The following is a 26,912-nucleotide window of genomic DNA, read 5'->3' as shown; positions in this document are numbered from 1 at the left end:
TTCTTTCCCAGTCAGGGGCCCTCCACCGCTGTCTTCTCCTTTTTATGACTGATCTTCAGGTTCACCAAACACATTCATCTGTGTGACAGCAGCAGCTGCCTAGGCCTTTGCCCCTTTCCCTGAGCCTCCTGCAGCAACTCCTACAGCCTCTGGGATTCTAAGAATTGAGCTGGGGTAGGGGATGTGGAAACACCGAGTGTTTGGCTCTGGAGAAATTTGGCAGAGGCAAGAAAACCTTAGGGGTGTTCTCCAGCTGAGTCCTGAGCTGCCATCTGGTGAGCAGGGCCCTTGGTGACCCCCGACAGAACAGACTGAGGTGTGGCCAGCAGATGGCACCTGTGTGTGGTTTGGGAGGCGAAAGGAGCTGCAGCCCCATCTGCTGTTGCCACCTGGTGGCCAGAAAGGGTAAGGCATGTTCCCTGTGCCCTCTGTCAGGCTTGGATTTCATAACCCCCCCTGCCCTGCCCCCATCCTGCTGCAAACCTGCTTAAGCAACATCCAAGAGACTTTACCAGCTAGGGAGGAGGCCCACCTGCCACAGCTGCCCTTCTTGCTCAGCTACCTGCTTCCTTCCCTTTGGGCTTGCTTTCTATTTTTCTCTGTATGCACTCTACCCCCACCCCTCCCCAGGAGCAACAATGAGGGAAGCCAACATTTACTGGCCTCTTACTATGCACTGTGAACTGTTCTAAGAACTTTACATGTGTTAACTCATTTAATTCTCATAAAAGCTCAATTAGGAGGATGCTGTTATCATCCTTATTTTGCAGGCAGAGAAACTAAGGCTCAGAGAGCTTAAGTCACTGGGTCTGGTTCCAAGGTTTGTGCTCTTCATCACTATCCTCTATGGCCCCCGTGTTAACTCCCCAGCTAGTCTGCTGACCAGAGCCTTGGAAAACAGAAAACTCGCAAACAGAAAAAATGTTGCAGAGCACGTAGGTGACTTGAGTGTGAATTGTTGCTTCATTTCTGATGGGAAAACACACACAATGACCCAGAGGAGTGAAGTCAGAAGGTACGTCGTCACTGAGCCACTGAGCCACTCTGCCCTCCCTGTCTCCTGAATTTTGTCCCCAGGACTCAGCCCTGAGGGGCTGGACTGGAAACCTGCCTGCTCTTTGCACCCTCTCCACTGAAAACGTGTCCCTCCTGTCCTGATAAAAGGATACTCTCCTGCCGCCTGCCACATCTTCCTTGGACACACCAGGACATGGGCTCTGTGCTGATGAGGCTATCTGGAGCACCGCTGGGGTACTGGTGGTGAGGCTAGCTCACTGGCCAAGTGACATCTGAGTCCCCTGACCTCTGGGTCCTCCCAGGGCCCTGCCTGCTCGTGTTTTCCAGAGCCTCGCTCCGGAAGCACAGGGCACCCCACAGAAACAAGATGATGGCACTCAACCCGCACAGAACGACAGTTTATTCAGTGGTATGGGGAAATGAAAAAAAACAAACACAAAACCCTACTGTATTTACAGTAACAATCAAACTGTACAATCTGATGGTTAGTATCAAGTTAGCATCCAGCATCTTTGTATTTTTTAAGTCAAGTCATCAGTAGTTAAAAACCAGTTAAATTTTTAACCCTTTGTAGGAATTGCTGAGGGGAGGGTTCAGGGGGAGAATCCATGGCAGAAAACTAAGCAACCAGCCTTACATGTGAGAAACAGGAACATTTTTTTTTCCCACCCATAGCCTCTTTTTCTAGCCACCTGCTCCAGAAGAAAGTCAGTGACAAGTGGGGAATACATGCTCAGCGTACACGGTAACTCAAATGAACAGTGGTTGGCAAAACTGGGGTGGCAGGAGGAGAGGAGGCAAGAGATGAGAGCCTGGAGCGAGGGAAAGGGCCTCAACCCACCCACGCCAGGAATGCTGGGTACCCACCTGACCTGTCATGGCCACATCAGCCCCCTGGGACCGGACACGAACCCATCCCGACATAAAAAGCAAATAAATAAAAATATATATTAACTCTCTCTTCGCAGGGAGCTGAGGATGGGCGTGGCAGAAGGGGAAGAAAGAGGAACAGGACCTGGTCCTTTGAAGAAGAGAGCCAATTCCGAAAAGGGGTTAAAAATAGAACACATCTCAGAGGCCACAGTAATCAGACAAAATGGGATTTGTCTGATCTTGCGGGGGTGGCTGCGTGGACACCAGAACCCGGACTTGAGACCTGTGCTTGAGACTTCTGGGGGCAACTGAGCCAGCCCTGGCCTTATTCTTCCTCCCTTTCCCACCCACACCACAGCAAAGAAGCGCAACTGAACACGTGACTGGCCTTCCCCAGGTGGGTCAGGCAGGGAAATGAAGCACTTTTGGGTCAGCGAACTGAGCAAACGCCTGGGCTGTAGCACGTGGCCAGAGTCCAGGGAAAGGAGAGGGGCTGGGGTTGGCCCGGCCTCCACCCAGGGGCACGGGTTCCCCTCAAAATGTGTTCATGCAGCATTTGGGGGTCCGGGGGCGCGGAGTCCTTCTGCCCCCTCTCCGGACGGGGCTTTTTCAGTTCCTGGGAGGGGCAGCACAGGCAGGGTGAGAAGTGCCCTTGTCTTTGACGCCCTCACCACACTGAGGCCCGCCGGGGTGCAGCCGGCAGGGCTCGATGCCCTGGGTGCATGTGGCTTTGTCCTTTCCTTTTGGTGATGGCAAATGAGGGGCAGGCCCCCCGAGAGTCCCTCTCCTCCCAGAGGCACAGCAGATGGGAAACTGAGGAGAGGCTGGGAAGTATCCTGGGAGGTCCTATCCTCTTTGGGAAGGGAAAGGGGAGTCAGTTTCCAGCATATAAAAAAAATTAATCCCTGAAGTCATGAAGAGTGGAGATCCTTTTTTAAATTTTTTTTCCTCTTTTCTGAAAAACTTTGTCTTGGAGATGTTGGCCCCAGGGGTCCAAAGTGCAGTGAAGGGGATGGTGGGGGAGGGAGTTGGCACTAGATGGCCTTGGGTGGGGTGGGTGCCCCTCCCGGCAAGGCCCAGGCTCCTCAGATGGACGTTTCGTCGCTGCTTCGGGCAGGCGGTGGGGAGCAGGGGCAGGATAAAGCACAAGACAGGAGTGGGGCATGAGTGCAGCTGGGGAAGGTAAGGGAGCCGCAGGGTGTAGGAACCACCGGCCCAGGGTTAATGCAGGAAGTTAAAGAAGAGAAATCTGGAGAGGCAGGAAAGGAAAGTGACAGAAAAGGCAGACAGGGGGTTAGTTGGAGCAGAGAAGACAGTGAGAAGCTTCCACCAGGAGAAGGAAACAGGAAAGCAACCCCCAGCTCCCAACCCTCCCTCACTTCGCCTGATGCAGGCTGAGCTGACCCCACAGGCCCCATGGTTTGCGGGCACATCACAGTAAGGGAGCTGGGCTACACCAACCCATTGGTTCCCCGACTGCCAGCCAGAGCAGCCTGGGGAGGCCTGGAAGTGGCTCTGAGCCCAGCCAGGGGCTCTGTGGGGCTGCCCCCTGTCCCACCCAGCCAGCCCCACTCACTCGGAGCCCGACGAGTCCTCATCCACTGTGCCCGCCTTGATACTCATGGCGATGGGCATGACCCCATTCAGCTGCTCCTGGAGACTCTGCCGGGGAGGAGGGCGGGGAGGGGGCCCGCCCCGGCTGCCCTCGCTGGCTGAGGAGCCCCTAGAAGACCCTGTGCCTTGCTCCAGGGGTAGCCGTAAAAGGCTGCTCTTCTCACTGATGGTGGGCAGACACTTCTTCTTGAGGATGCCTGTGGGCCGGGGTGGGGGGGCAGGCGCCATGAGGAGCAGGTGGTGGGTCAGGGAGCTACCCTAGAGAGCCCTACCAGCCACAAGGCGAATGTGAAGTGGGAGGCTGCCAAATGGGGGACCATGGCAGCTGGGCATGCCCCACTCACCTTTGTGAGGTTGGGCAGAGGGGCCTGGAAGGGGGCCAAGGGACCCCTCCCGAGGCAGGGCATCTCCATTCTCCCACGGGCGCTCCTCAGAGGCCCCATTGCCACTACTCTCCTTTGCTGTGGTCCCAAAGTCTCCTGGCCAGGGGGCCTTCCCGGGCCCTGGGCCCCCATCTGGTGGAGAAAGGATGTAGATAAGGCCCAGAGAAGGCAGACAACTAGGAAAGTCACCACCCCAGGAGTCCCTGGCTCTCTGCCCTCCCGCTGCCCCCTCAAAGGCCACAGCCCTGGCGCTGGCCCACCCTTGGGGGTGCTGTGCAAGGGCAGTCTCTCAGCGCCAGGCCCCAGCAGGCTGTCCCAGCCCGGCTCTCCAGGGAAGACGGCCCCTTCCTCCTCCTCTTCTTCCTCCTCCTCGCTGTCTGACGAGTGAGTAGAGGCATAGGAACCACTCTGGTCATCTTCCAGGGATAGGTCACTGTCAGAGTCTGTGTCAGGGTCTGGGATACAGGGAAGAGGTCAGAGCTGACCCACCCGCCTCTGCACGCCCTCCGCGAAAGCCAGGCAGCTGCCCCCCGACCGGCCAGCACGAGCTTCCTTTCTCACCATGCTGCTGGTCTTGACCTTCCAGGAATAGGCTGCCTGGGTCCCCCAGGCCGGGGGGCCCTTGGCCGGGGTTGAGTGTGGACTCTTCCCTGAGAAGACAAGACCACGCTGGAGGGCTCAGCCCAGCCCCTTGCCCAGTGTCCCATTCTTTTCTCTCTCTCCGGGTTCCCAGTTCCTGCCCTATGCCCCTCCTGCTTCTAATTTAAGTTGTCACGCGTGTCAGCCTCCTGTGTGCTATACGACTCCCAGCAGGTGGCTGGCCTGGCCTCCAGCCTGCGTGGTGCTCTGAGCCCCTTGCCGACGCCCCGAACCCCAGCGCTCACCTCAGCAAAAAGGGGATGTAGCTAGGCTGACTCTTGCCCGAGCGGCTGGCACTGTGCAGAGAGCCGGCTGAGTCTCCGTAGGGCTGGTACAGCCGCCCATCTGCATAGGGGCTGGGGCAGTTGTAGGACTAGGCAGGGAACGGAGCGGTCAGTAAGTGGGGGAGCAGGATGAGACGGCCCCAGGATGGGGAGTGGAAGGGCCGAGGGAGCTCCCACATGCCCAGCTCTGGAGGAGAGAGGCCCCATATCTCAGCTGCGCACGACCCCATATCAGGGCCTGGTAGTGGATGTAGCTCTGACCTAGCTGTGCAAGCCCCGTGCACCCTAAGCACCCCGGATTCAGCTCCACGAGACGGCTACCTGGTAAAAGCTGGTACCAGGAATGATCTCCCAAGAGTGTGTTGGGAGACACAAAATTTACCAAGATGAGCCAGGGATTCTCAGACATTGGGTACCCGTGACTGCATCACTTGTCTTGGCCCCTTCCTGGCCTTGTTCTTCCTAGCTTCACTCCCATCTCTCTTGAGTCAAACCCTCCTCGCCAGCCCCAAATCCTGCTCTTCCCGGGCTACACATACCATTTCCCCAGCCCTTCCTCCTCCCGAGAAAGGATGTTGGAGTGAAGAAAGAGTGGGGCACAAAGCACAGACAACAAGCTCTTTGGGGCTCCTGTCTCTTCCTCCCGGCCCCAGAGCCCTCCACGTCCCCGGCCCCTGGCCCCCTCACCGAGGTCAGGGTGGACTTAGTGGTCAGTGCAGGGTCAGGGCTGGCCTTGCGGCTGCAGGCAAACTTGAACGCTTTCCGGACCTCCTTGCTAAGCACCACGTAGGAGAGGAGGATGAACGGGCCCTGGCAGGCAACAGGCAGCAGCTAAGTGCCCGTCTGGGCCCCCCATGGCCAGGTCCCATCCCCCACCTCCACAGGGCATGGCCAGGCACCTGGACGCAATTGCAGGCAGCAAAGAGGTAGTGGAAGAGAAGGGTGTCACTGTTGACAGACAGCAGTGCCAGCAGCCACGTGGCGCTCAGCAGCAGGAGGACGGCGAAGGAGGGCCGCAGGCCTGAGCTGGAGAGGAGGGGCTGTGAGCCCGGCCCGGAGGCCCCCTGCACCACCGCCAGCCCACTGCCCACTGCCCAGGCACCCACACCCCATACTTACACGGGGCCTTTCTTCTCGAAGCCCTGCCTCTGGGCAGCACAGGAGGCCCGGGCCGCCAGGATGTATAGAAAGACACTCATCTAGCGGGGCAGGAAATTGGGGAGGGGCATCATCAGGGGACAGATAGCTCCTACCCCACCCCACGGGGGCCCAGCAGTGGCACTACTCCTGAAGGGGACCCTGAGGACACACGCAGCCTGCTGGCCCTCAGCCCACTCTCTGACACCTACTGAGACTGCGAAGGCCACAGGACCAGCAAAACTCCAGATGAGCGTGTCGTAGACGGACAGCCAACAGAAGTCCGGGTTCCCATAGCCCTCAGGGTCCAGGCCCACAGCTAGACCTGGGGGTACGGTGACAACAGCAGGGGAAGCAGTGGTAGGGCCTTGGGAATCAGTCAGGGGTCACGTGGGCTCACGGGGCCAGGTACAGGGGATGAAGGGCTCCACCCACCCTGTGTCCCTGCTGACCTCTCCAGGATGGGGTACCCAGCCCCTGGTGGGAAGCATCAGGGGCTGAGAGGAGGACTCGGCCTGGGGCACAGGGGCGTGGATGGAGAGAACATGGCACGAAGGTGGACCCCAGGCTTGGAAATGTAGAGCCTCAGACTGGGAATGGGGTGGGGGTACCTGTGATGAAGGCGGGCACGCCCCAGCCCAGCATGTAGTAGAAGCGCATAGGGCCAGCATTGACGTCGCGCACCTCGGTGAGCGCCCGGTACAGGTGCAGGGCCTCCAGCAAGGCCCAGGAGAAGGTGCAGAGGTACAGGAAGTGCAGCAGGATGGCAATAACTGTGCAAGCAAACTGGGGGCCCAGCCACGCCAGGTCAGTGACCAGGGCACCTCCAGGGCACGGATTCTGACTTACTAGGCAGACAAGGAGGGCCGGGGTGTTGGGTGGTGCTTCGGGAAGTGTGGGCCAGAGAGAGGTACTTCTAGGGTGCCGGGGAAGTGAGGGGAGCTCAAGAACAGGAAACCGTGGGTTAGGTGTGGGGCTGAGCTCATCAGAGCTGCTGCTGCAGAAGCAGGGACTGGGGCAGACAGCCAGGGAGGACTCCTAGGGAGCCAGGGAGGACTGCGAGCTGTGGATGGTTTCTGGGTAAGAAAAGAGGTCTTACAGGGAGGTCAGCCTGGTTGATTCCTAGGAGGAAGACCAGCTGCGCCAGGCCCAGGGCAGCAGTCAGGTTCCGTCGGATGCCATGCTGGTTGGAGCGGAGGGCACGCAGGACTGTGAGGAAGAGGAAGGCGAGCAGCAGGGCAGCCAAGGTGACCCCTAGGGCCACGTAGGTCAGTGTCTTCAGCGGCAAGATCTCCCCATTCTGCAGGGCAGGGGGACCAGGAGAGTTAGGAAGGGCCGGGCCTGAGCATCCAGCCCAGAGCCCTGGGCCCCCACCCCTAGCTCCACGCATGCCTCTGGCCCCCCAACCCCCCACTGGGGGTCTAACCTCCCGCCGGGACACATCCATGAGCACGGCGAAGCTCGTCATGTGGTTGCACTGGCAGCTGACATGGCTCTCGTTGCGGAAGACGACCTCACAGCCTCGGGCTGACCAGCCACCAGTGCCGCTGACCCTGCGGGAGGGGAGGCAGAGTCAGGAGATCAAGAGGGGAAGGCACCCAGGGGCCTGGCTCTCTGCCCAAAGTCCAGTGCAGGCTCACAGGATGGAATGGTTCCAGAAGACACAGATGGGCTTGGTGCGTTCTTCTGTCTCCAGCAGCCGGAACTGCACGGTGACCGGCTTGTCCAGGGCTCGGGGCAGCAGCTCCTCGTCATCATGGACGCTGATACTCACCACAGGCGTGTTGATGACCGGCCTTTTGGGGACTCTGATGAGGAACAGGTAGGCATATGGTCACTAGGGCCATCTGGTGGCTGAGGGGACACCCCGCAATGCTGGGGGATACCCCCAGCCCTGGCCTCTCTCCATGCTCCCGCACTCACCCGCCCTGCATCCCCACCCCATCCTCATCTCTTCGGCCCACTCACCTCAGGCTGCGCTTGTCTGGGTCGTAGTTATGGGGCAGCAGCCCAGCCAGGGTGCGGTAGATGATGACACTGGCCACAGCCTCACCCTGGCTCAGCTCCGGGTGCCGCCGCTGACGCCGGGCCAGCTCTTCAGGCTCCTGGGCCTCTCCAGGGCCCGCAGGCCGGACCATGGTTGGTGTTTCTAGGATCGGGACACTGTCCACTCAGCTGGGCCCTGCACAGATGCCCCAGCCAGGCTCCCGACCCCCACTGCAGCTCCCCACTGACCTCGAAAGACAGAATCAGGCAGAATGACCGTCGTCTCAAGGTCTGGGGGCCGTTCCCCGCGCAGCGCCTCATAGCGGGGCAGCTTGGCCCCAGCAAAGTTCCCCTTGTCCAAGCGAACCACAGAGATGACTGGGGAGAGGGTCACAGTTCAGACCCACGGCCAGGCGGGTGGGCACCCAGCCCAGCAGGCCATGCCCGGGGTTCTGTGCACAAGCCCCGCCCTGACCCAGGCTCACCAATGTTGGGCGTGACAATGGTGAAGGGGTTCAGGTAGGTGTGCCGCATGTTCTGGGCCAGCGCGCTGGCGTAGGCCTCGTAGTGCTGGAGCAGCCAGGCCGTGCCACCCTCCGTCTGCTGGATCAGCTCCCAGTGCCGCTTGTTGGCTGCGTCTAGGAGGGCACTGCCCACCCGCAGCAGGTTCTAGGGTGGGCGTGGTCACGGTGCTATAACCCGGGGCCTTCGCATCCCCGCCACCTGGCACACCTGTGCCTAGACCAGCCAGGGCGACCCATCCGAACCATGCCCCTCCCTCAGACCTCTCCTCCTTCCGTAGCTAAGGGCTTCTGGGCCCTGGGCCTGGACCCCCACCCAGGTATTAGGGGCTGACCTCTCCCCACCGTGGCACAGTGGGCAGGGCCTCTGCTCCGAGGAGCCTGGTCACACCAGGCCCCAATACAAACATTAGTTTCTATCAGCACCTTACTAGAAAAAGGGCTAGAAAGAGATACTCTAAATTCCACAGCTCAAGGGAGCTCCTGGAGGCCTCAGGCCAGCGGGGAGGTCCCTCCCCAAAGGCAGGGATGGCCCCCAAGTTGCCCCAGGAACAGGCTCACTCACCATGACCCCCATCTAACCAGCCAACCCTGCCCCATCCAAGCCCCACCTCGGTGAAGTGCACATCTTGTGTGGCGGACAGCCCAAAGCCCCGCTGGGCGCTCTCGTGCGCCAGCAGCCGTGTGGCCAGCTGGTAGGCCACCTTGACATCGCTGCCAAAGTAGCCCGCCGTGTGCTGCGTGGCATTGCGCAGAAGCAGGGCCAGTCGCTGGGAGCGCCCAGAGTCCAGGCCCGATTCGTTCCGCTGCAGTCGCTCAGCCTAGGATGGAGCCAGACAGGATAGGGAGCAAGGAAGGTCAGCATAGGACAGAGCTGGAACTCAAGAATAAAAGGGCCTCAGGAAAGGGGAGAAGTGGCCACTCCATGTGGAGGCCCCGGGAGGCAGGGCCTGGAGTTTCAGAAGCCCCTCTCTCAAAGCCAGCAGCAGGGAGGGGAGAGAGGAGCTGGTGATGAAGAGATTCACTTACAAAGCCCTTCAGCTCTGAGAAGGTGACCGACGTGCAGTTGAAAAGGCTTGGGGGGAGCCACCCCCTGTGCTCATCACAGTGGCGCACGGCGGTCCCTGGGGGGAGGAAGCCCAGAGGGCAGGCCTCAGGAGAGATATAAGAGGCTTCCAGGACCTGCCTGAGTCCCTGGGGTCCAGCACCTCATGGGCCAGAGACAGGAACAAGCCAACAAGGGACCTGCCCTCCTCCAGCCCAGCTCAGAAGAGGAAGAAAACTCTGGAGAACACTAGAGCCCAGACCTCTGCCAGATTGGCCCGAGGGAGGACTCCAGGAGCACGGGGTGTGTGTTCTCCTCAAGACCCCAGCATCACTGCCCCTATGCTGCCATCAGTCTGGGCTTCCTGCTGCTCTCTGCTTATGAACTCTGATCATCATCGATCCAAGGACCAGCACCAACCCCCATCCTGGGGGGGTCTTACACCCGACAGCTCCTAACCCCCAGACTGCCTTCCTTGTGAGTGGCAAGACTCCCATTCCAGGGCGTGAGCTGCAGATGGGAACGCTGTTTGATTCCTCTTCGAATCTCTAGAATCCATCCCCGTGGCAGGCACGCTGCAGCTTTGTCAGCATTTTTCATAAGAGTTCAAGATAGAGGTGCCTCTCATCCCGGCAACTTTGGGAGCAGAGGAACAGAGCACCAAGGAAGGAAGGGACATGAAGTCTCCAGAGAGAGGTCCTGGGATTTGCAGCCAGGGGCTTCCCACCCTCATCCCAGGGATGAGAGACTGAGTCCACAGTATCACATCTAGGCTTCCAGCACCTACCAAAGGAGCCTTTGGGGCAGGGGGCAGCAGCAGGCAGCCCAAAGCGGGTACGGGGCCACCAGATCCCAGCCTCGATGGCCCGTGGGCAGCTGTCGTAATTCACTGCAAGGAAGCACACAGGGTCACCCAGAAGCAGCTGCCCCCCCTGGAGCTGTGCTTGGGCTTCCAGCCCTCTCTCAGCAGCCTCAGGCCTGCAACTAACTCCTGCTCCTGGCCTCCCTGGCATACCGGGACCTGGCGCACAGCAGGAGAGCCACCGACCCATCGTGGGAATCCTACCTTCACAGCCATTGGTGGTGACCTCAGCAAAGGGGTTGTCACAGCGGTCACACTGGCGCCCAATGACGCCTGGCTTGCATGGACACTGGCCATCCTCAGGGTCACAGACGCGGGACAAAGAGCCCGTGGGGTAGCAGTCACAGAGGAGGCAGGTGGGGCTGCCCGGGGGCCGATAGTGGTTCTCCTGAGAGGGAGGACAACATGGATCACTGGCTCAGGCTCTGTCTCTCCGGGATGCTCACGGGTCTTTTAGGCTGTGGCCCCTCTAGAGAGAGGCTCGCTGACTTTAGGACCCCCAGGAGTGGTATTCAAAATATTTAGGGGCCCCTGGGTGGCTCAGTCAGTTAAGTGTCTGCCTTCAGCTCATGTTATGATCCCAGGGTCCTGAAATCAAGCCCCACATCGGGCCCCCTGCTCAGCAGGAGCCTGCTTCTCCCTCTGCCCCTACCCCTACTCCTGTGCACATGAGCTCACTCACACACTCGCACTCTCTCTTGCAAAAACAAAATCATAAAAAAAAAAAAAATTTTAACTAGGAAAAGTTTGCAGGGTAGCCCATCAGTAAGACACCAACCAGTCAGAGTGGGCTGCAAACAGTGAGACCCCGGGACACGCCCACCTGCTCATTTCCCCGGGCCCCTGGCACACCTGCAAACAGCCAGTACAGCTGGCCTAGAGCTCCACGGTAAAGTACAGGTCTCGGGTCCCCCCAAACAGCAGACACAGAAGAGCACGTGGCCGCCTGTATCCCCCATCATAGCAAGAGCACATAGCCCTGAGCTCTCTGAGGGAAGGCTTTCCCCACTGCCTCCCCTCACGGGCCCAGACGGCCATGTGGAGGCCCAGGTCAGGGCAGTCACCTTGCAGTGGCACTCGCCACTTGTCTTGTTGCAGTCTGGGTCGAAGCCTTTGCTGACGTCACAGTTGCACGGGCCACACGTGGGGTGTCCCCACCAGCCTCGGGGGCAAGGTTGGTCAATCCTGCAGAGAGGGGCCCAGGCAGACATGAGCTCCCTCTGCCATGCCTGCCGGCTGCAGCCTCATGTGACCCTTCTGATGGTGGCTGTAGCTCAACCCAGTTCCCGGTGCTCTAAGGGGACCCCCCCCCCCACCCCAGGGACAGGCTGCTGCACTTCCGGGTCCACTCACCTGGTCTCACAATATGGCCCAAGGTAATTTTGGGGACACTCGCAGGTGTAGCCATGGGGGGCGCTGGGCTTTCGGATACACACAGACTGATGCTCACATGGGTTCAGGTCACACACATTAGTACAGTTGTCACCATAGTAACCTAGGACCATAAAGATGACAGAGGGTCAATTCCTACCCTTCCCTGGCACTTTGTTTAAACCTGCCCTCACTCTGCCACCTTCCACCTGAGAACCCTACAGGCTGGCCACAGCTTTGTAGCGCAGGATACACGGCTCAGAGAGGTCATGTGATTGGCCTTGGGTCACACAGCAGAGCTGAAGTGAGACCCCGGGACACGCCCACCTGCTCATTTCCCCGGGGCCCCTGGCACACCTGGATCACAGCTGCAGGAATAGCTGTCCCAGTCATCACTGCAGTAGCTGTTGGCAGGACACGGGTTCGAGTCACAGGGGTCTGGCAGACTGCAGCCTGGCTCCACATTGATGCTCTCCCCGCGGCTATGGTCCAGACTGCTGACCCCCTCGGGCGTCTCGCTTACCCTCACGCCCTGGGAGGGACACAAGCAATGTTGGCCCTCCATGAAGCGGGCCTCCTAACAGAGAGGAGGGGAAGGCAGAGGAGGCCACCCACCTGCAAACAGCCCCGGAAGCCGCGGGTCACGCCACCGGCCGGCCCTGGCACTCCCCCGATGGTAATGTTGCTCAGGTGCAGCCCATGCAGCCGGGGCCCAAGGTTGCCCTCTGCCCGCTGCTGCCCATAGTCGAAGGACAGGATGGCATGGCCGGGGCCCCCACTGGCTCCTAGTGCCAGCTGTGCATGGTGCCAGTCGCCGTCATTGGCCCGGCCTGGCTCCAGCCGGAGAGATGAGGCCTGGAGCCCTGTGCCCTCCACACTCAGCACCACGTGGCCTTCCCTTAGCTTCACCAGAAGAGAAGAAAAAAGGGTCAGCAGCCTGCCTTCATCGGCTCTTCTAGCGCACTGCCCTTTTGCTGGACCACCAAACCCATCCTCTGGCCCCCTGAGGCCCCAGAGCAAAGGGTATTATTTTCCGTTGCGGCCAATAGATGGCAGCAGTGATCCAACAAGTGGACGGCAAGTGGACAGAGCTGCTTCGGGCTTGGGGAAAGGTAAGACCCCGCCCAGCCCTCTAAGAGCGGCCCCCCCGGCTACCGTGGCCCAGCTCAAGGCCTGCCTGCCCCCTACCCCTCCCTGCTTCACCTGCAGGGTGATGGTGCTGCGCCCCCGGGTGACAGCCTGCAGCAGGACACCGTTGGCCTGACGCGTGCGAAACATGAGGCTGAGGTGCCAGGGCTGGGAGATGGGCAGCGAGAGGCCATGCCAGGCCACCAGGCTGCTGCCCAGGAAGCGCTGCGGGTTGGCCATTTCTGGGGAGGCAGATAAAGGCAGACTCTGAGGGCGGAGTGGCCAAGTGCCCCAGGGGGTGTGATGCTCAGAGGGGCAGGCTCTGCTGGAGGTAGGGCACTGCCTCTCCCAGTGCCCACGCCTCGAGCTGGCCCCGCCCTCCAGAACATTTACCTGTCCGGGGCCCGCCCCACACTGTGCCCAGGCCTGCCTCTGACTGGGCCCTTTGTCTCCAGCGCTACCCTCTCAGGGCTCTGCCCAGACACGCTTTTCCGCCCACAGCCCAGCTTGGCTGGGCCCTGCCCAGTGCCTTCCCCGACCCTGCCAGCGTTCCCAGCATTGTCGACAGCTCTCGGGCCTTGGCCGCTGCTGGCGGCCTCTCCTACCCTGGGCACAGCTCTTGCCCCCGAAGCCCAGAGGACACTCGCAGCTAAATGCGTCCCACTGGTTCACACAGGTGCCCCCATTGTTGCAGGTACTGCTGTCACACACGTTCTTCTTGGCAGGGCAGCCTAGAAGGGAGAGAGAGGGGCTCCCTCGGGGCTCCAAACTGGAAACCTGTGGCCGGAGGGGCCTCTGAAACCCCCACCACGTCCCCATACCAGCACAGCCCTCCTTTCCACCCCAGGCTCTGGGCCTGGCCCCTGCCTCAGGCTCCCATACCAGGCACAGTGCCATTGTTGGCAATGAAGTCGGCCATGTCCACATGCCGGCTGTCCACCTGCAGGTTCCTCATGCAGCCCACAAAGTGCCGAGCGCGGACCGGGAAGCTCTCAGGCAGGTCGGGGACCCCACCCAGCAGTAGGGGCCCTGTCAGGTCCAGAGACCTGGAAGAGCAAAAATGGGGGGTCTTCCGGCTCTTCCTTCTCCCCTCTCCCTGCCACCAGGCCAGAGAGACCAAGAGCCAAAGGGTCCCTGAAGAACAGCACAGGGGAAGGGAGGCACCCCAACCTGGAGCTGCTCTCACCTCATCTCATACCCACCCTCCAGACTCTGCTCTAATCCCCTATTCTTGCCGCTTCCGCCCCCCTCCCCAAAACCCCTGTAGAAGGCTGAGCAGGGGCTAAGGGAAGCAAGGGGAGGGAGGGCCTTCACCTGGATTGGTTTCCATTTCCAGGCCCCCTCAGGCCCACCATCTCAACCTGCCCTCCCTACCTGGTCCCACACTGCACCCCATGCCCCAGCCCTCCCCCCACCCCACTCACTTTTTGCTGCCCCCCTGGGTGCCCTGGGCAGCACAGGAGTAGTTGCCCAGGACAGCTCCAAAGCGCAGGGCCACCCCCGTGTCACAGCCATCCACGGTCACCACAGCCACCTTCTGTTCCGATGGGCCCTGCGGGAGCCCCGTCTGCCCTAACAGTGGCTGTGGACAGAGATGGCAGACAAGGGGAACCATGAACAAGGAGCTCACAAGGTTCATGGGCCAGGCACAGAGACACCAGCACCTGCAAACACCCCTTTGTACACACGCGTGTGAGTGTATACACTCATGCACATTCAGTGTGCTCACAGAACCTTCCTCAACAGTGAGGCTTCCTCAACAGAGAAGGCTTACCTGCCTTCCTCAACAGTGACTGGAGTCCATGCCTGTCTAATAGGACATGGAGCATCGACCACCACACAGTGGTAAAAGGGGAACGGCCCAGCCCACCCCATTCCCTCCCTTTCAGCCAGAAGTGCAGTGACCACCCCCCCCCACCCCGGATAAAGCACCACCTCAGTCTGAACACCTGAGGCAAGGACAGAAGCCACTGACTCCCTGACCCCCTCCGACACCCACCTTATTGTAGTACTTCAGCTGTACCGTGTGCCACTGGCCATCACTGACCCCTCCAGGCACGAATGGGGACACGGTGGTGGTCGACTCCCCTGGGGAAAGGACCCAAGTGAGCTGGGACAGCAGATGAGGGCTGGGAATGGGGAGGGTATGCTCATGGTTGGGACCGGACCCAGGTCTGGCTGGGGGGAGGTGTGTATGTGACTTGGGATCAGGGGCCAAGACACCTAGGGCCTTTGGGAGATGGACAAGGACATGCGGCAAACAGGGTCACCTGCAGAGAAGGTGAGCTGGACCTGCTCCTGGATCACCTCGAGGGCCATAAAGTCATGCTTCTCGTTGAAGCGTCCGTTGTATAACAGCAGCCCGTCACGCTCCTTGGTGGCAAACCTGAGCGGGAGTTGAGGGTAGGGGGCAGGGAATGGGGCACCTAGCTAATCCCAAACACTCCAGCCACCTAACTAGCCCCTGATCCTATGCAGAACCCTCCAAAGGGCTGACACCATGGCCCTTGGCTCTATGGGCCATGGAGCTCAAGTGTGGACGATGAGCCCACACCGGATCTGAAACCAGACCCCTGACCCCATGGCTCCCCACCCTTGAAAGTGGGTAGGAGGAGTGGTCAGTGATCCAGGTGGGTGAGGAAGGGCTGCTGGCACAGTGCACAGGCAACTCGAAATGCTGATCTGGCTCTGCCAACAACCTGCTCCCAGCACTTTCGCTGCCTGACCTCTTACTCTGTCTGAGGAAGGGGAGACACCCAGGCTCCCACCGCCCTCCCTCACCGCCCCCACAACCCAGTGCCCAGCCACTCACGAGAGGGCCAGGGTGAAGTGAAAGCGCTGGCGCAGGCCACGGAAGGTGATGAAGGAGCGGGCAGGGAAGCTGCGTGTGGTCACCTGACAGTAGGGCTTCTCGAAGTCTCCAGACGGGCAGTCGCACTTGAAGCCACCCACCAGCAGGTTGACACAGGTGCCCCCATTCTTGCAGACACCTGGCGTGCAACGGCCTGAGCGGGCACTCACCTCACAGTGCTCACCTGGGCAGGGGGAAAGGCAGGGTAATAACCAAGTGCCCGAGAAGGTGGAGGGGAACTGGGATGCCTCCCCGGGGCCCAGCCATACCTCTGTCAACACTCCCAAGTTCTCCCAAGCATCCTCACCACCCTCCCCTATACTGCTGCCCTGCAAATTCTTGGAGCTCCCAGGCCCTTCTGTACTCCTATTTGGGGCTCAAGCGCACAGGTCTGCCGGGTCCCCTGGTCAGAAGGCCCAAGTCCTAGTAAGCCTCTGCTGTCACAGCTACAGAGCAAGCTGGGGGGTGTTCTGTTCCCACAGGGGTGAATGTGCCTGGAGGAAAGAGCCTGCAGGACACCAGGGCTGGCGCCAAACCCTCTTCCTCCCTCTCTCCCACTGGTGCTTTTGTTCCTGTCAGGCGCCAAGATCAGTTTCCCTCACTGCGGATGAGACTAGGCTTCCACTTGGATTGTCAGAGTTCTGGGTGGAGAGAGGGGGGTAGTTGGGGGGGGGGTGTGAAGCTGGGGACTCTCAGGAGTGGGGCAGAGAACTCCCACCCTGGGCCCTGGGGTCCAGACTGAGGTCCTCTGTGCACTTGGGAGATGCGACAGAGCGGGGAACGGAGCCTTGGGAGCAGACCAGGATTTTAGTGGAGGAGCTGAAAATTCCAACAACATCAGATGGAAAATCCACCCCTTTCTCTCCCTCCCCATTCCCAGATTCTAGAGATAGGTTCTCAGCTCCTGTGCCTAGTGACTGGCTCTTGTTTCCATGGCAACTGTTGTTCGCCTACTCTAAGCCCCCCTCCCCATCCTCTTGGACAAAGACTCCCCTCCCATCCCCCAAGCCCTCCCCTCCCTTCCACCCCCACCCACAGCAGCAGCTGAGAGGAGTCAAGTCTGGCAAGTTCTGGGCAGGAAGATGCAGCAGGGAAGGCGGTGGGGTCTGCCTGCCACTGCTGGCAGAGCCAGTGGGCATGGCTGTGAAGGAGAGAGAATAAGGCCTAACCATCTGGGAAGGAAGGGCCCAAGGAGGAGAGGAGAAGGGGGTGTCCTGAGGAGAAGCAGGATCCTGCAGGGGCAGGAGCACAAACCAGAGTCAGTGAGCCTCCCGGGGAGAGGCTGGGGAGGGGATGTGTAAAGACCCAGGTCACAGGCCCACAGGAAGGCCTCACCCTTCTTCCAGCACCTGGGCAGGAGTGGAGCTCTTCTGCTCAGGGTCACTCAGGTACAACGACCTTCTGAAACAATCCTGCCCCCCACCCAAACCCCTCCAGTTTCTTCTATGCCATCCCCTCAATGCCTGGAAAGGAAACCACTGCTTATAACCCAAAAGGTGACTCTCAGCAATGGTGGAGACCAGGTCCCAGGCCCCGCTTCAGGGCTAGTTAAGCTGTGGGGTGAGACTCAGAACAAGTCACCTGATGCCAGGGGTCTCTTAAATCACAGCCAACACATTCCACATGTATTTAGTTAATTAAATTAATCCTTATAACCATGTTATGATGTAAGTAGATTCATTATCTCCATTTGAAAATAACTGAGACACAGACAGATTCAGTAATTTGCCCAAGGTCACGCAACTAACTACTCGTGGCAAAGCTGGAATACAAACCCAAGCGGGATGCGTCTAGAGCTGGTGCTGGCCTCACTTGCGCTGCCTGAGATGGGGGGTGGAAGGCGAACTCTGAGAAGGGCTTCCCCCTCTCCACCTCCTTTCTCCCCAACGGGTGTAGAAAAGCAATTCAGATCTGCCTAGGGCCAGGGTAACCTCTACCTTACTCTGGAAGGAACGAGGCTGCCCCGGCCCTAGGCCATGTCTGCGCCTGCGCTGTGGTGTCAGCCCTGCAGGCCCCGCCCCCAGCTCACCTGTGTAGCCGTCGCGGCAGAGGCAGGTGTAGCCCCCCTCACGGCTGCGGCAGCGCCCGTGGGGACCGCACGGCCGTGAGTAGCAGAGGTCCACCTCAGTCTCGCAGTAGTCTCCCGTGAAGCCAGGCGGGCAGCGGCAGCGCAGACCTCCGACGGGGTGGATGGGCCGGAAGAGCACGGAGGAGGAGGCGATGAAGGGCGCGGAGGAGTCAAAGCGCAGCACCGACACGCAGCGCATGTAGTTCTCGCAGGGCTCGCGCAGGCAGATGTTGTCGTCGAAGGGCAGCACGCGCTGCGCCGAGATGGCCGTGAGCAGGCTGCGGTTGAGGTACAGGCGCTCCTGCAGGTCCTCAGAGGGCAGAAAGGGCGGCCCGCCCCCGGGCCCCGGCGGCTGGCCCACGGACAGGCTCACATTGAGGATGTGGCCGCCAGGGGCGTCGGTGTCCCGCTGCACGTTGAAGACCACCACGTGGTCTGGGGGGGTGGCCAGCGTGGCCGCCACCGCCTGAATAAAGAGCCCCAGTAGTGGGGAGAGGAAGCGCTCTGGCGACATGTCCTCTAGGCGCAGTGTGATGCTGTGCGTGAGCATCTCATCCGTGATGATGGTGACACGCAGTGCGCACTGGGCGGTCACACTGTGCACGCCGTCTGCAGAGAAACGACATGGGTCAGTACCTGACGTGGAGCTGGGGAGGGCGGGGATGCCAAGCCATAGACCTAGCACTGGGTAGGAGCGCCCCGAGAAGGGAGGGGGAGCTAAGATCTAGCCCACACACCCCTGCATTGCTCAGTTGCCACAATGGACTCCCTTTTCTAATTGGCAAAAGGGGCCCAAGAAACTACATATATGTCACCTGTAGACAAGTCACACCTTGAGGGATCAGCCCCCATAGACACTTAGAGGGAGTTGATTTTCAGAAGTTCTCTTTGCATACTTTCCCAAAACCCTCCGTTGTGGAGAATAGTACATTTTTAAATGTTTGTGCACCTTTTCCCTGCCCAAGTTGTGAGTCTGGCTCCCTTATATCAGACTGGGCTTCCCTACACAAGAACCCGATTTTGCCTATGTCTTACCTTTCTATAGGGCCCAGAGCACCACAAGATACCCACAAAAACAATTATCCTGCCCCCTCCGCCTCTATATCTCAACACTACCATACCCCTGACCCTGTCTGTGCTCCCTCCTCCCCCACCAAAGCAGAGTGGGGGGTGAACTGGGTCAGTGGGCCACCCAGTCCCCCTCCCACTGAGCCCCATAGCTGCTTGGGCGCAGGCCTACTATCCCCATAGCAACGCTCCACACAAAGCATTCTTCCTGCCCAACTCTCCAGGCTGCCGAAGATAGCCCGGGGCTGGGGGGTGGGGGGGCTCACCCCAGGAAATCCAGCTGAGCCAACCTACCAGAGGCTGCAGCACCCGTTGCCTGATGCTGTGAGGGATCTGGGGGGCAGTGATGACAGGGTTGGGCAGCTCTCCAATCTGAAAGCCCAGAAGAGCCCCACTAGGCTGATCCCTCCTCTGGCTTTGGGCCTCCAGCTATTCATCGCCCACTTGGCTCACACATTATACCCAAATGCCTGCCACACCTGTGGGCCACACACTCACTTATAAACAGCCAGGTGCTAACACACTCTAGTGTCTCACTCCACCCACACTCTAAGCCCAGAAATTCCATACACACCTGAATGCACATATACATGGCAGTGGATTTTGTTTAGCTCTGAAATGAAAGCTGGAGGCCTGTGGGGAGGGGGAAGTGGCTTGGCAGGGCTCTAAAGAGTATTCATGTTTTTATTTATTACAATGTCCTACACATAGTAGGTGTTTAGTAAATAACGAGATGTTGATGGCTCCATAGTGAAGAAATGGTCTTTAAAACACAGTGGGGTGAGGGCGGGGGGGGGGCGCCGGGGTGGCTCAGTCATTAGCATCTGCCTTCGGCTCAGGTCATGGTCCCAAGGTCCTGGGATCGAGCCCCACATCGGGCTCCAGGCTCAGAGGGAAGTGTGCTTCTCCCTCTACCTCTCCCCCCAACTTGTGCTCCCTCTCTCTCATTCTCTCTCAAATAAATAAAATCTTTTTAAAAAATAAAACATAAAGCACAGCAGGGGTCCCGAGTTGATGTTGATAAAGGACTCCCTGGCAGGAACCGGTCAGGAGATGGTGTTTCTGGGGTGGGGTGGGAGTAGGAGAGGAACCTGGGAATAGATTCTGTTTCTATGACACACCTATTTGAGGTGGCTAACTACCCCAGGCAGCTCAGCTGAGCCTGGGAAGGCTGAAGGCAGAGACCCATCTAAGCCCCGTTCTCAGCCCACCCACCTGCCCTCCAGCCTCATCACCTGAGACTGCCGAAGCCCGCCAGCTCTCACCAGCAAGCTTGCTTGTCATTACCCACTCCTGCTCCTCCCATTCCTGTCTACAGCCACCGAACATTCTGTGCCTTCCCACCTGGCCTACCCAGATACCACCCACAGTCCTCCTACTTCTCTCACCGCCCCAAGCTCACCTACTTTAGGAAGCCTGCCCAGATCGATGACCTCAGGCTCTGCTTCCTCCCTTTCAGACTACCCTGCACTGGGGTATGGAGCTGGCACAGGCCTCTTGTGTAGTTGGTGTCTCTGCCCATTGATTCCTTGATGGGATAGTCCCTCCAGGCAGAAAGTGGCCCAAGAGTCCACACAGTGCCCCTAACTGATTAGGGAAGGGAGGAGGCAGTCAAAGCCCATGAACGAGAGAAACCTCACCAGCACTCAGCCCTGGGAACAAGCGCTCCTCCCTGTGCCTCCCCTTGGCAGTCCCAGGCCCCGCCCATGCCCCTCACCCAATGTGTCTCGTTGCTTCCCATCTGGTCTACCATCTGTGACCACCTGCCCCCTCCTCTGTGGTCCCCCATTCCCAGCAATCAACGTACTGCTCAATCCTTGCTCTTTGTTCCTCTCCTCTGCCTTGACCTGGGTCACCCCTCAGGTGCCCAGGCAAGGTGGGAACAGGGGTCCCAGGTCCCAGACTGTGGCAGAATCAGACTCCAAGCCTCTCTCCCCTGGCAGATATGCCAGAGGAAGCCGTAGGCCTGGATAGGGTCTGCCGCTCTGGGAGCTGACCGGATGGTGCACAGGAGCTCCTGTGTGTCCCAGGAGAGTAAGAAAGAGGCAGGGAGAACTGGGGCTTCAGGAGAGCCATCCAGCCAGAGCTGGGGCAGCGTCAGCCCCAGGGAACAAGAGAGGGGGAAGGCAGAGAGGCACAGACGTGGAGACTGAACAGGGGAAAACAAAGATCCAGGAAAAAAGCCAGCAATGGAGAAACTGGGAAAGGAGGAGAGAGCCGCACAGGAGATCAGGAGAAGGCCACAGAGAGGGGCAGAGCAGTAGGGCCCCCATGGGCAGGGGCAGGGGCAGGGGCGGGAAAGAAAGAGAGAGACAAAGAACAAGAGAAGGGAAACAAAGGGGTAGTGGGAGTCAATTCCCCCTCACCCCAGCCTCCCTGAACTTTAGGGTTGCCGTGGTGACTGCCTCCAAGGGTCAGGGCTGAGGGGACAGGATGGGGCCAGGGCTAAAGGGCCAGCCTGAGACCTTCCCTCCTGTTCTAGGGGAGCTGTCGTCAGGAGCTCTGTCCTGATAGGAGCCTGCAGGCTGGGCGGGGCCTCCTCAGTGTCCTGCTACTCTCACCTAGGACAGGCTGTGGGGAGGACAAGAGGAAAAGCCCCTTCTTTTCCATCCCTCCCTGCTGCTTACTTCTCCCAGCACAGAGAAGGATAAAAGATCTAGGAACTCCAGCCCTTCACTTGCTCCTGGAGGGAAACTGAAGCTTCAAGAGGCACAGAACCTTGTCCATGACCTCTAAAAGTTCACATGCCTGGGTTCCCAGGGCCACCTGAGGAGTGGGGCAGGGGAGGCACCTGTCCGGGAAGGACCCAGAGTGGGGAGGGGGCTGAACCACACCCTCCATCCCACATGCCTCTCATTCCCCTCCAGGCCCAGACTCTCTGGGGTGACAGGAGTGCCAGACTCTTCTCTTCTATTCCTCCCTTATGTGTCTGGAGTGGGGTACCCTGGCCCATCCATCTGCGGGATGCTCCTAAGAAGGGGCCCTCATGGGGGTGCCAGTGGTTCCCAAGCTTGGGGAAGGGACTCAGCAACCTGGGGCTGGCCCCCTCCTTGCCACTCCCCATAGCTGATGGAGAAGACAGAATGCCGCCCCCACTCAACTCTCCTCCCCCAGCCCTCTGTCCAGGGAGTCTGCAGGCTGAGCGCTTGGCCAAGCAGCAGGAATGCCCAGCCTGGGTCCTGGCCAGGCTCCCACGCCCCAGGACTCTGTTCTTTCCCCACCAGAGCAGGGGGCTCTACCCTCAAAGGCCACCAGTCCTCTTGCTCATCCTGGTCCCACACCCCATTCCCTGAGCCCAGACTGGTCACAGCCAGCAAAGAAGGCCCAGCATCGCTAAAACAGCTCGTGGGGTGGCAAGGGGGCCCAGGAGGCCTCAGCCTGCCCCTGGCTTCACTGTAGCCCCTCCCCCAAGCTGGACCCCGAACAGTGGCCTCTGACAGTGGGGTCTGTTTGGACAGAAACAATAAGCTCTGGCTTCACTTCCTGCTGGAGCTCTGAAGGGGTAGCCAGGCCAGGCTCTTTCTGCCTGGAGGGAAAAGAATGCACTAGACAAAGTCCCCCTCAGCCAGTCTGGGGCTCAGCCGGGAGCCAGAAGAGGCCCGACTGCAGGGTCCTGACCCCTTGGCGGCAACCCTGTGCCCCAGCGCCCTCTGCTCTGTCAGAAGGCTGTTATGAGATCACAGGAATACCCTGCCGGGCATGAAGGGGTGCTGAGGGGGCGGCTCACCTCCCCCTCCCACACCCACACACCACAGCCCTCTCTACCCCTCCCCCAGCTCTCCTGGCCCCCCAGTTCTCCACGCGCCTTTTTTCACAATCTTGGCAGCCGTAGCTAGGGCAGCCTCGCAACACTTCCCCTGCCACGTCACACGGTGGTAGGCAGGGGGCAGCCAACCAAAGCAGCCCAGCCCAGCCCAGCCTGGGGCGGCAGGCGGGGCCCCAGGATTCCTAGGGCTCCTTCCCAAGCTGCTCTGGCCCTTCAACCTCTGTGCCAGGCACTGGGCAGAGAGGCAGGTCAGCGGTTCCTCCTTGGACAGCTGCCCAGGACCTCCCCCAGGGGTCACCCCCATCCGATGCCACCTGGGCCCTTCCTTACCTGACACCAGCACGCTCATGATGGCCTCCAGAGGACGGTTGTTGTCCAGTGCCCGGCTCAGCCTCAGCTCGCCTGTGGAGGCATTGAGCAGGACCAGGCTGAGTTCATTCCCCCGCTCAAAGCTGTAGGTCAGGCTGTCTGAAATGTCAGGGTCATGGGCAGGCACGCGGCCAATGGCACCCCCAGGGAAACTGCTTGAGCGGTTGGTGACATAGTTGTTGAAAAGGATCTCAAAGTTGCCCAGCACGGGTGGGTTGTCATTGCGGTCAAGCAGGCGGACGTGGACTGTGGCCCGGCTCACCAGGGGAGCTGACGTGGCCTGGATGACCAGGATGTATTCGGGCCGGTCCTCATAGTCCAAGTCCACCAAGGCAGTCAACTCCCCAGAGAAGATGTCCAGCTGGAAGACCTCAGGGATGTTGCCCTCCACGATCTGGTACATGATCTGGGCATTGGTGCCTTCGTCGGGGTCAGTGGCTGTGACGCGGGCCACAGCCAGGCCAATGGGGCTGTTCTCTTCCACAAACACGTCAAACTCATCCTGCTCGAAGACAGGTGGATTGTCATTCACATCCAACACGGTGACCGTCACTTCCATGGGTGTGCGGGCTGGAGGCATCCCCTTGTCTACCGCATATGCCCGCAAAACGTACTGGGCCACGTTCTCACGGTCTAGTCTCCGAAGCGTTCTCACGATGCCTGACGTGGACTCTACGATGAAGTCACCATCTCCATCATCGCCCCCTTGGAAGGTGTAGAATACCCTGCCATTAAGGCCAGAGTCACGGTCAGTGGCTGAGATCTGCAGGACACTGGTGAAGGGGGGCACATCCTCATAGACGCTGCCCTGGTAGGAGTCACGCAGGAACTGTGGGGCGTTGTCATTCACATCATTCACCAGGATCTCCAGGTAGGTGGTGTCAGACTTCTGGGGAATGCCATTGTCACGGGCGGTGATGGCCAGGGTATAGGACACTTGGTCCTCATAGTCTAACTCAGCCTGGGTGGTGACAGCCCCTGTGTCGGCATCAATGCGGAACTGGGGGATGCTGTCTTCCATAAAGTAGGTGATACGGGCATTCTCACCTGTGTCCTCATCCGTGGCGCTGATGAGCACCACCGTGGTGCCAGCGGGCCGGTCCTCATTGACGTTCACCGTATAGTGGGAGCTCTGAAAGACCGGACGATGGGTGTTGGCATCTGTGACATTCACGACCACCTGTGCCGTGTCCTGCCGCGTGCCGTCAGACGCCGTGACCGCTAGCACATACTGCCGCTCAAGTTTGTAGTCCAACGGCAGGGCAAGTGACACCAGACCACCACCACTCTGGCTGGTGATGGAAAAGCGGTTGCGGGTATTGCCGCTGGTGATCTGGTAGGTGATGACACTGTGGGCATCACGGTCCACAGCCGACACCGTCACCACGCTGGTGCCCACGGCCGCATCCTCATTGAGTCTCACAGTGTACTCTGGTTGGGTGAAGGTGGGGTTGTTGTCGTTGACGTCTAGGATGGTCACGCTGACACTGGCTGAAGCAGTGAGCATTGGGGTGCCATGGTCCCGGGCTTCTACCCCAAAGCTATAGAAATCCACCTCTTCCCGGTCCAGCTCAGCTGCCACAGAGATCCAGCCTGTGCCATTGTTGATGGCGAAGGGGAAGTCCTGTCCAACCCCAGCAAGGCGGTATTCCAGGTGGGCATTGTCCCCTGCGTCAGCGTCGATGGCTTGGACATGGAGAACCAGGTAGCCTAAGGGAACACTTTCCAGCACAGTAGCCTGGAAGGGAGTGCTGACAAAGATAGGGGCATTGTCATTGATATCCAGGACTTGCACTGTCACTAGGCCAGAGACGTTGGAGAGCGGGGGGCGGCCGCCATCCTGTGCCCGAACCCGGAGGGTGTACTCTTTGGTCGTCTCATAGTCAAGAGGGCTCACCACATCCAGAGCCCCAGTCTGGGCATCCAGATAGAACTGTCCCCGAGCATTGCCACTCATGATGCTATAGTGCACCAGAGCGTTACTGCCCTTGTCTCTATCCGAGGCTGTGACGCGGAGTACTGGGGCCCCCGGGGTCACATCCTCGCGCACCTGGACCACATAGCGCTTCTCACTGAACTGAGGGGCATTGTCATTGTCATCCTCCACAGACAGGAACACAGCAGCCGTGGCGCTCCGTGGTCCCGGGTCCCGACCCTGGTCGCTTGCCTCCACTGTCAGCTGATAGGATTCTACCTCTTCCCTATCCACGGGGCCACGGGTTCGGATCACCCCAGAGCGAGGGTCAATCTCAAAGAGTTCTGAGGGGCTGCCGCCAGGCCCCTCCAACAAGCGGTACAGAATATTGGCATTGGGAGGGGCGTCGCCGTCTGTAGCTCTGACAGTGAGCACCTCATAGCCAACCTCCAGGTTCTCTCTGAGGCTCTCCTTGTATTCCTGCTGCTCGAAAACAGGGTCGTGATCATTGGTGTCCGTCACCAAAATGGTGAGTGTGGCCAGGGCACTGCGTCGGGGCATGCCGTGATCCTGCGCCGTGACCCTGAAGACGTGGGTGCTCTTGGTCTCCCGATCCAGCTCTTCCGCTGTGGTTACAGCGCCGGTGATTGGGTCCAGAGAGAAGAAATGTTTGGAGCGGCTATCAAAGAGGGCATCCATGGTGTACTCAAGCCGGCCTGCCTCACCCTCATCTGGGTCAATGGCCCGCAGGGATGCCACCGGGGTTCCAGATGGCTGGTTCTCAGGCACTGTGGCCTGGTAGCTGGGGGGCTGGAACTGGGGGGCTGTATTCACATTCCTTTTCCAACGCCCGCCCATGGACTCTTCTGTTGACCTTTCCCCTGCCCTGAACCCTGGGGTCTGCACCAGCTTGCAGGACTGGCATCTCAGCCGTGGAGCCTTTAAGCACGGGTGTTCCTGGGGCAGGGTGAGCTTGCCCTGTGGGGAGAGGTGGCCTCCAATGCCCAAGAGGCGACAGCTCCATGGGCAGCCTTCAGGCGCTGGCGGCAGAGGGATGTGAGCTCCGGATTCTGGACACCAGACCCTGAGACCGTCGTGGTGGGGTACCAGGTGGCCAGTCAGCTCTGTCCCTGCATCCCTGCAGCGGCTGGTGTAGAGCCAGAGGTTGGATGCTGAGGCTGGACAGAGCCAGCCCACGGGGGCACAGGCCCCTGAGGAGCCACGTCCCCCAGGCCCCAGGGAACGACAGGGCCCCACTTGGTCTCCCAGCAGTGGCGGCAGCAGCAGCAGCAGTAGCAGCAACAGCGGCAGCAGCAGCGGCGGCGGCGGCGGCAGTGGCGTTGGAAGGGGGGCGCGGGCTGCCCGGCTCTGCATCTCTCCCTGCTCCCGGCCGGCCGGGTCAGCGGCGGCGGCGGCTCCTCCTCCGGCTCCAGCCGGCCCCGCCGCGCCTCATGCCCGGGCCGGGGCGCCGGTCCCCGGGGGCCACTCGAGCGCCCCTCGGGGCCTGCGCCTCGCTGCCTCGGCGGGGCCCGGCGCTGAGCCCTCCGACGCAACCGGGCTCTCACCGCTCCCGGCCCGCCCGGGTCACCCCGACCACCGCGGGCTGGCGCTGCGCCTCCACTTGCGCGCCCGGCTCTCGCCACCTGCGCCCGCGGGCCCCGCGCGCCCCTGGCCCTGCCGACTCCCCGAGCCCCGAGGTGCCCCCTTCGCCCCACGGGATGGCCCACCTGCGTCCGCGTAGCTACGCACCCGGACCCCGGCCCTCCTCGACGGCCCTGCGCCGCCCGCTCGCGCCCCGCGTCCCCGCCGCGACTGCTGCTGTCGCCGCGGCCAAGGGCCCAGCCCCACGATCCCTCGCCTCCCCGGCGGGCGGGCGAGCTCTGCAGAGCGGCGGCGGCAGCCGCGGTGGCGGCGGCTCATTACCATAGACCTGCTCGCGCGGCCGCCGCCTTAAAGCGGCGACGCCAGCCGCACCGAAGGAGGTGGGCCCCACCCAGCGCCCTCCTCCGCACCGA

The 26,912-nt window shown here is 60.3% G+C and overlaps 1 protein-coding gene across 2 annotated transcripts; it reads right to left on the bottom strand.

The window, feature by feature from the left end:
- Nucleotides 1–459: 459 nt before the first annotated feature.
- LOC111143023 (cadherin EGF LAG seven-pass G-type receptor 2) lies at nt 460–26,412 on the bottom strand. Of its 2 annotated transcripts, XM_022496436.1 has the most exons (34): nt 22,944–26,412; nt 17,741–18,388; nt 15,673–15,895; nt 15,131–15,246; nt 14,860–14,948; nt 14,285–14,442; nt 13,743–13,906; nt 13,466–13,591; nt 12,936–13,102; nt 12,348–12,635; nt 12,090–12,264; nt 11,715–11,856; nt 11,426–11,546; nt 10,566–10,749; nt 10,287–10,388; nt 9,484–9,578; nt 9,066–9,275; nt 8,419–8,602; nt 8,183–8,311; nt 7,916–8,096; nt 7,588–7,755; nt 7,374–7,500; nt 7,047–7,247; nt 6,559–6,733; nt 6,160–6,272; nt 5,930–6,009; nt 5,710–5,836; nt 5,498–5,620; nt 4,772–4,899; nt 4,449–4,537; nt 4,148–4,342; nt 3,849–4,019; nt 3,467–3,701; nt 460–3,139 (listed from the first exon to the last, which is right to left on the bottom strand). In XM_022496436.1, the coding sequence occupies exons 1-34, from the start codon at nt 26,269–26,271 to the stop codon at nt 3,112–3,114; spliced, it is 8,790 nt and encodes a 2,929-aa protein (XP_022352144.1). In that variant the 5' UTR covers nt 26,272–26,412; the 3' UTR covers nt 460–3,111. The 2 variants fall into 2 exon arrangements, with proteins under 2 accessions (XP_022352144.1, XP_022352143.1); XM_022496435.1 differs by having other exon boundaries at nt 460–3,701; nt 3,849–4,342.
- Between the last annotated feature and the right edge of the window lie 500 nt (nt 26,413–26,912).

This window comes from Enhydra lutris, unplaced genomic scaffold, assembly GCF_002288905.1.
Source record: "Enhydra lutris kenyoni isolate GAN:26980312 unplaced genomic scaffold, ASM228890v2 scaffoldscaffold9, whole genome shotgun sequence".
NCBI classification, from domain to species: domain Eukaryota; kingdom Metazoa; phylum Chordata; class Mammalia; order Carnivora; family Mustelidae; genus Enhydra; species Enhydra lutris.
This window is presented reverse-complemented; position numbering and strand designations above follow the sequence as displayed.

Bases quoted from the DNA above. Each gene is read 5' to 3' on its own strand.
- LOC111143023 (XM_022496435.1), bottom strand. From the start codon at position 26,271: ATGCAGAGCCGGGCAGCCCGCGCCCCCCTTCCAACGCCACTGCCGCCG. The intron at 14,443-14,859 runs GTGGGTGTCGGA...CTCTGTCCACAG, and splicing joins AGCTGAAGTACTACAATAAG to CCACTGTTAGGGCAGACGGG. The intron at 13,592-13,742 runs GTATGGGAGCCT...TCTCCCTTCTAG, and splicing joins CAACAATGGCACTGTGCCTG to GCTGCCCTGCCAAGAAGAAC.